Here is an 8,670-nt window from a genome sequence, read left to right on the forward strand (position 1 = left end):
CACAAAACTCAAGTACCAGCAACCTATTTAAAGGGTGTAACAGACAATATCATAGTATTAAAGTTTGTTTTTTTAAAAAAATCATTGTGAGAAATTCCACAAAGTAACATCAAAGCTGTTTGACAAATGGAACATATATGTAAAGACACACACCAAGCGACATAACAGCAGTCTAGATAAAAGGAAGCACTGTTTGGGTGACCTTCATTCTACCGTGCTGGCTATACAGTATACGTATACTCCAGAACACTATTTTTCAATCCAAATCTTGAACTGCTTCATGAATGTCTAGAAGGCAAGGATATTTTTTTTAACATCCAAGCCAACCTAGTGACTCCATATTCTATGTAATAAATAAAAAAGATAGAGGATGTAGCTTAAGGTGTTACAGGTGGTAAGGGAAACAAAAGGAAGAAAAAAGCTGCCTTTACCAACTTTAAACATATCTCTCAGAGTTAAATCAACCAAGAGTCTTGCAGCACCTTAGAGAATGACACAACTATATAGCCATACTGGTCTACTACTAAAATTGTCATTATTTTAACTTATGGTCAATACTAACAGTGTTCCAAATGATACCTTCTGCAATAAGAATAGAAAAAAGCAGAAGAAAATACTGTCTTGCACAAACTTGCTCACTGTAAAAGGTGAATTGGTTTACAAGTGTCTGGCAATGTTGGAGAGCAAAACAAAGACATTAAACAAAACCAGATCTCCAAATTCAGGATCGTGGACATAAGTGAATCATAAATATAACATTATGCACATACAATCACATAAGCTATGAAGATATGGCATACATACAGGAGAGGATGAAACCTTGAAGTATCTCAAAGGGTAAGTAATCTTCAGTAGTGATGTTCTAGTGCCAAGGTAGCTGAAGCATTGCTGAGCAAAGAACATGCCTGCATAACTATAAGTTTATAAGTGCATGAAACAACTACACACAAACAATAGTGCCAAATACCAGACCATAATTGTATAACTATTCTTCAGTGTAACTTAAATCCCTATGTGGCATGTCTGTTGATATAGGTAAAGGTAAAGGACCGCCAGATAGTTAAGAACAGTCAAACTTGACTATGGGGTACGGTGCTCATCTCACTTTCAGGCTGAGGGAGCTGGTGTTTGTCCAAAGACAGCTTTCCAGGTCATGTGGCCAGCATGACTAAACCGCTTCTGGTGCAACAGGACACCGTAAAGAGTACCAGAGCACACAGAAATGCTGTTTACCTTCCCGCCGCAGCACTACTTATTTATCTACTTGCACTGGTGTGCTTTCGCACTGCTAGGTTGGCAGAAGCTGGAACAGAGCAACGGGAGCTCGCTCTGTTGCGCTGACTTGAACCACCAACCTTCTGATCGGAAAGCCCAAGAGGCTCAGTGGTTTAGACCACAGCACCACCTACTCCCTTTCTGTTGATATAAGCCTTACATGTGCTTATATTAAGAATAGATAGGAGGAGCACAGGACTTGAAAGTCATCACACATGTCATATACTCATCCATCTAGGTAAGCTTTCACTCCTATTTTAGGCTTAGTAACTACCTGATCCCTGCAACTGGGTCAGTCAGTACTCTAAGTATAAATCACTATGATTCTAAGATTACAGAAACCAGTCAGTATGCATGTTCATTCACAAGCCTAATTCCTAGCCAGGATCAGCAAGGCAGAGCAGCAGATCCACATCTGAAGCCATCCTGCTTGCACCAGACTGGGTGGAAGTTGAAAAGTGTCGATTTTTTTGCTGGTACAGCCGACAGCCCAAGAATCAAGTCTCTTGGTGGGACATGGGGGACTTTGGATCCAGGTAATACAAAGCCACTGGTGTCCCACAAGATCTTCCACAGCCTACTGCCAGCGGGAGAACTATGATCTTCTGAAAGTTGTGGGTCTACAGCAAGGGTTGCCAAACTGTGGTCTGTGGACCAACAACCATCTGTGAGTGCCATTCATTCTGTGGCATGTCTGTGGATTTGTGGCTGAAGACAGGAGATGGCATATCCATCGCATATTGGTTAATTGTATTTTTCTTGCTTCTTTTAATTCTGATACTGTACTTCATACAATATATATGAAACAAAATAAATATACAGTTGAAAATTATTCAGCATCTAGCACAGCGCATTACAATTGCTGTAACAGGCAGAAAAAGAATTAAGTTGTCTGCCAAGTCCCTCAGCAATTTTCAAGAGTTACATGGGTAAAAAAGGGGGGAGACCACTGGTCTAAAGCTCCCTCATCCCCAACTACTGGCTATACTGACTGAGGCTTTAGAATCAAAATATATTTTACACTACTTCTTTGAGATACTATATGCTGGCCACGTGACCCGGAAGTGTCTGCGGACAGCGCTGGCTCCCGGCCTCTAGAGTGAGATGAGCGCACAACCCTAGAGTCTGTCAAGACTGGCCCGTACGGGCAGGGGTACCTTTACCTTTACCTTTATGCATTGTGCAATACAGCCAGCTGTAAAATTCATCACCCCAGAAACTGAGGGATGTTACATTATGAGACTGTAACCCAAAATAAAAACACTTAGTACCGTTAGGTCATATGAAAGTGACCTAGATTACTGGATCCTATCTACTGAGTATTCATCCTGATTTGCTGAGCAGTTACGGTATATGATGCCCACTGTTTACTGAACATTCCTTCCAATTTGTTTGCAAGAGAGGCTATACAATGTCTCATCAAGCCATTGTTAACCTACACCTTCAAGTGCATTTCTCCACACCTTTTCTTTACTACAAGTTGTCCGATTTCTTTAGGAAGATTTTTTTGTCACACACGAGCACCAAACCCACTTCCCTTGCGTAACCTGAAATTGCCAATATGCAAACTGAATTTCAGCACAAAATAGGGAGACCCTGGAAGCAAGCCACGTTCCCTCAGTTTCTTAAACCCTTTCTTGGGAGCTTTACCCCTCCAGTGCTGGGTTATCAAACAGGCAGAGAATAGGGCTGCCATACGTCTGGAATTTCCACTGTATCCAAAAGCAGTGTCCGGGCGAAATGTCCAGGAATATCCAAAAGTATGACAACCAATGTCGCTACAATTCCCAGCAACCTTAAACTACAGTTCCCAGGATTCTGGGGGAAAGTGGGTTGGCATGTGAATTCGGCAAGAACTCCTGCCTAAAAATTAAATGCCCGCTTCTGAGATTATTATTAAATAAATCATTTATTTGCTTAATCCAAACTCCCAAGTCTGAGGGTTTTTTGGCGGGGGGAGGAAGGATTCACCCGCCCAAACGAAGCCTTGCCAATACTCCTTTCCTCCACCTCCAGAGAGAAAATATTAAAATTATTATTATTATCCTTACAACTGCTCCCACCACGCGGGCTTCCCCTGCCCTTTGGTCCCCCTCAAGGTTATGGGGCTTCTCCTTCCTCGCCCGCTTCCGGGTCTCTCGCCTCCTCCCTCCTGAAGGTGCAGGTATCCTCTTATTTCCAGGAGCCTCCCCCGAGGCCATTTTGTCCCCTTTCCCTCCCTTCATATCTAAACGTGTGAAGGGACGAGAAGCCACGTTAACGGCGGCCGAACCGAAGCCGGCGGGGCGAAAAGTTCAGGAAAAGGACGGCGGCGGGTGGGAGCGCGGCCTCCTCCTCCTACCTCCCCTCAGCCGCGTGGCAGCAGGTCGGGGGGGAAGGAAAGCGGCAACTCGCTTACCTCGCTTATCCCGGATATATGGCGTGTGGGGGTTTTTTTAGGAGAAAGGCGGAGAAGACGAAGCAGCAGGGGAGGAGGGGCTAACTAGGCCGCGGCGGGAGCAGGAGCCGCTCGGTTGTTTCCTGGAGCCGTGGGGAGGCTCGGCTCGGCTGCTGCCTCGGGGAAAGCGGGGGGGTCTCGCCGCCGTTCTGCATTTTCTCCCCCGCATGTAATTTGCAACCTTCGCTAATCTCTGTACATGCAGCAGGCACCAGGTAAAGGAGCAGAGAGTGGCTAGGGAATAATAAATAATATAAAATATTATTATTATTAATCAAGGTGCTTCTTGAAACAGGCCAAGCTCCCACCATGGGTACGAAGGAAAGCCCTTTTTCTCCGCTCAAGCATTTCTGCCTTAGCATTGCGGCTCCAACATTTTGCATATGTCCGAAATCTTCTTCTTCACAGCATTTTATTGTTTATATGATGTGATTCTGTCTCCTTCTATGCCACTTGCATCATTGGGTTAGGGCAGGGCGAAGCATACCCACCTGTCATCATCCTCTGTCCGGCAGATTTGGAATGAAATGTTTCAACCACGGTTGTTTTAAATTACTTTAGACCCCCCTCCCCCCAAGTGCTCGGAAAAAATCTGTCAACATCTTTCTACAATTTCTACTTTTCGTTAAGTATTTTTATTTATTTACTTGGTTTGGGGGGCAAGCTACGCCCATGACCACTTGGCTGTTTTGCTGTTTAGCGTCTATTTTTCCTCTCTTTTTTGCTAAGTGAAGCTCTTCCTCTACCCCACACACTCACACTCACAGTGTCAGAGTGTGGCATGTGCTCCCCCTTTAAAAAAATATCGTTCATACAAAACTGCCATGCCAGGGAGAAAGGATAAATCTGGTCCAGAGCTTTCCAAACTTTTCATGTTGGTAACATACTTTTTAGACATGCATAATTTCGCAACACAGTAATTCGGTTTTATTAGCAAACTGGAGGTTAAACTAACCCCTTTCCAGCCCCTGGAGGAGCGTGGGGAGCGTTGCATGACACAACTACACACTACAGCCGACACAATGGGTTGCGACACACAACTTGGAAAGCTCTGGTCTAGTCCATTGGTTCCCAACTGGTGGTCTGCAGACCCCAGGGAGTCTGTGGCATCATTAACTACCATAGTTGTCAAAATTTTCAAAATTAGGGGTCCATGGATTGGCTTTTGAAAAACAGGGGATCTGCAGTACTTAGCTAATTTGGAACCACTGGCCTAGTCTTTTCCTGACATGTGGGAAGTTTTACCTGCGGAGAAATACTAAAAAATAGGCAATATGGTACTGGCAGGTTGAAGTAGCGCAGTCCAAGGAAAAGTTTGCCAAGTCTTGTGACTGTATAATGAGCTGGCCTTTAGTCCCTACCCACTACACTTTCCCAAGGAGTGCAGGAGATGAAGCTGGGCCTGCTAACTAGTATTTGAACAAGGCTAAAATCCTGTGTACACTTTATTGGGAGTAAGGCTAACTGAACTCTGCCTTCTGAGTGAAACAGCAATGCACAGAAGTGCATGTAGAAGATCACGCAGCCAAACATTTTATTGCCTCTTCCAAAGCTTGTTTATCTTGAATAAACAAAGGGAGGCGTGCACCGTGTTAAGTGCGAATAGGGCTCTGGGGCAATTCTTAGGTAGAAAATGACCTTGCTTGAGGACAGTTGTGAGCATAAGCCTTCCCTGTAAAATTACAAATAAAAGCTATGTTCCTTCTTGCACTGTAATTTGTCTTCTGTACCGTACATAGATCTTTTCACCTTGTAAAGTGAAAAATCAAAACGATGCCTCTACCACCTGCTCAGGACTAGAGCTCTTCTCCCCACAACCCAATTGTCCTACAGAGATGGAAAGAGAGAAATGGCACTTCCTTGTGAAGCTGCTGCTCGAGTCAACTTTGCTTCATAGGCTGTGTGCCAACCTTACCAACTTAAAACTCAGCTAAGTCGTTATTTTTCTCAGTTTGAACCTAGCTTTGGAGAAAATAGATCAAAACAAAGTATTTCATAACCAACAACAGGATAGATGTGGATTGTGGCTTACTTTGTGTATACATCACTTCCCAAACCAGTGGTGGAAGCGCATTGGAGGCAAAAGTACACCCTGCAACAATTACATTAAAGCTTAAACATGTGCAAAATGTCACTATTCACAATGGCCTGGGACTGCTAACTTAACACCTGCAATGCAGAATACTCTCATTATAAACCCAGTGCAACCATCATAAGTCATGAGCTTGATGATGGCCCATCAGTTGGGCTCATTCATAGGTAGCCTCATACATTGATCGAATAAAAGTATTTTGCACACTTTGAGAAAGTTATTTGGTCTTCAAATCACCTCAACAAATGGGCCAGTAGAGGGCAGCGTGCCATACAGCTCTGTGAATATATGGGCTTTAGGAGGAAATCTCAATTTTTAAAACATTTTATTCTTGCTGATGTATGTTCATTGTAACTAAGAACCCTTCTCAGAATTTTGATGGAAATCTGCTGTTTCTGGAATTCCTTGTCACTTGGGGAAGTGGGTAGCATACACCATTATGATGCTTGTAAGACAAACAGATTCTGCAGATAAGTGCAACAACTAATCACGCAATTCTGAGCATCCACACTTGAGTGCTAAAACTGAAACCAATGTTTTCTGCAGTAGCAGATGTACTCTTCCTGATCTGAAAGATAGGCTCCTTTCATAATGACATGTTTCTCTTTTTATCCCAGCATTGTGAAGCATGGCTGGTGATCCAGATTTACATGAGAAGGGGAACTACTTACTTCCTCTTTATTGCTAGTATTAAATACAGTTTTGCAGCTCTATTCCTGTTTCCTTGGAACTAAATCCGATGTGAGATAAATATGGCTTACCAAATGAAGTGTGCTGGCTTTGATATTTTCAAAGCAAGAGTAGCTATGTTCTGTAAAATAAACCGGCACTCTGATTTTAAATGTCAGTGCAGTAATCACACAATAGGTGAAACGTGATCATGTTCAACCAAGCCTATTAAAAATAAGCCATCTCAATAGCTGAAGTTCTTTAACCACCTTCAAAGGCTGCCTAATACAGCAGAGAGCATTATGATAGTCAACAAATGCAAACAAACCTCACTGCAGCCAACCACAGACAATAAATCTTTAATAAAAATTATTGAAACAAAAACAAAAACTGGCAGTCGCCATGTCTGCTGTGTCTCAGCACGGATACTTAGCATATCAGGCCCAGCTAATAAAAGGCCTTCCAGACAGCAGCTACCCCCTGGGAATCCAAAAGTAATGTTGAATCCAGCAGTACTCTCAAGCTGCAAACCTGATCTTTACAGGAAAGTGTAACCCTGCCCTTGCGTAACTTTTCCCCATTCAATTGGTCCTTTGATTCCCCCACTATCATTAGCTCTGACTTATTGGGTTGACCTTCACCCTCATCCACAACTGAATGCAAGTACATATTTAAGGACATAGATGCTTTAAATCTGGATTTGGTGGAAAGGCATCATGCAGGTAGCTACATGCTTTGCTCAGGGGCAAACAAGGATGGGCAAAGCTGCCCCTGGAACATGTACTGGCAATTCTGTGTGGCCAAAAATCCCCTTTTGTACCACATCCCTCAACGTATTAGCAGAAAGCAAGTTCAAACACATCACAGCTGAGAGCTCTTTAAGCTTTTTACTGGAAAAAAATTAATGCACTTAGTTTAATGAAAGGGGGAAACAAAGATTTATATGGCACAACTGGGAGCTCTTGAATTTAGGGGGAGAACAGTGGGGGGATGAAACGTGGGGAGAAGGGGGAATCTTATAAAAGGCAAATGGGAACTCCATAGAGGAAATTCGTGTGCAACAGCACAGTTATAGAAAAGCTTGGATGTTTATATTTGAAGGAACAAGGAGCATATTTCTACTTGCTTTACAAAACAATCATAATCCCTGAGCCACACTGCTGAAAGGGGGATAGGATGAGGCAAAGGTATCCTTCTGCCAGCAGAGAAGCTCCTTTGGCTGTTATGGAATTATTTATTGCTTCCTCTGTGCTTGCCAAGTGGAAGCTCTCACTGTGCCTTCCAAAAGCAGAGCAGAACACATGCTACTACTGATTAGGGTTTCCACCGTCAGTAGCCAATCGTAAGGCCACAAAATAAGGCATTGGGGGCAGAGCAGGGCTGGAGAAGGACCTGATAGGACCTTCTCAGAGAAGGACCTGATAGGACGGGGGGGGGGGGGAATGATGCAAAACAATAACCCCACAATTTTCCACTGTGGCAAGTGGCAAAGCTGCAGATGTGAGCAAAAAGCGCTAGGTGTGGTTTTTGTTTTGTGATATCGTATAGTCCAGTTAAGGCTTTTGTTTTAAAGAGAGTTGTAGTTAGGAATCTTGGCAGACTGTAAACTATCAGTGAGCCTGTTAATCCACATATTTTTTTTTTTTTGGTGGAGAGAGAGGTACTGCTTTCAGACTGCACACTTTATGCAAGAGCAAAGCAGGCTGTCAGTTGCTATAGTTGCCAGGCAAGACTTAAACATACCCGCATCTTCTCCAGTCAAGGAAGAGCTTCATAACAGTGCTAATTGAAGAGATTCCAACTGAGATATAGTCAATTCATGCTGAGGAAAGGCTGTAGTTTGTAAGTCTGTCTTTTGTGCAACTCTGCCTAGCCACCTGTTTTCTCTTGCAGTGGGAGAAACAGGAACTGGAGGCAGAAGAAAGCATCCTGCTGGGTCAGCCACAGAAATGTGAGCTTAGCCACCCTCTGACTCGCCTGTCCATTTTTGATCTTAAGAGTAAAGCAGGGAGATCAGTATGGGAGCAGGCAGGCAGTCCTTCCATTGGGCTTTGGTCCAAATTATTTAGGACTTTAAATGTTAAAACCAACACTTTTAGGTTGAGTCTAGAAATGCACTGGCTACCAGTGAAAATGGTGTTATGTGATCTGACCTCCTGGCAGCCACCACCCAGCAGAGTCTACAGCAGCTCCATCT

At 43.5% G+C, this 8,670-nt stretch overlaps 1 protein-coding gene and 1 long non-coding RNA gene across 7 annotated transcripts in view; one reads left to right on the forward strand and one right to left on the reverse strand.

Moving 5' to 3' along the window:
* Positions 1-8,670, reverse strand: part of KYAT3 (kynurenine aminotransferase 3) — a 341,165-nt gene that overhangs the window by 14,368 nt on the left and 318,127 nt on the right. For 2 of the 6 annotated variants that reach the window (XM_083444970.1, XM_083444974.1), the window contains exons 1-2: positions 3,674-4,183; positions 805-905 (exon numbers count right to left, since the gene is read on the reverse strand). In XM_083444970.1, the coding sequence (XP_083301096.1) occupies positions 805-903 (99 nt within the window). In that variant the 5' untranslated portion in view covers positions 904-905; positions 3,674-4,183. Of the gene's footprint in view, positions 1-804; positions 2,314-2,444; positions 2,619-3,326; positions 4,184-8,670 lie in introns of those variants that run through there. The other 4 variants (XM_083444971.1, XM_083444972.1, XM_083444973.1 and 1 more) reach the window with 4 other exon arrangements.
* LOC310679628 lies at positions 3,375-5,428 on the forward strand. Its single transcript, XR_014512418.1, has 2 exons — positions 3,375-3,439; positions 4,183-5,428. It is a non-coding gene; the product is annotated as an uncharacterized lncRNA (long non-coding RNA).

This window comes from Podarcis tiliguerta (assembly GCF_965153285.1).
Source record: "Podarcis tiliguerta genome assembly, chromosome: 6".
NCBI lineage: Eukaryota > Metazoa > Chordata > Lepidosauria > Squamata > Lacertidae > Podarcis > Podarcis tiliguerta.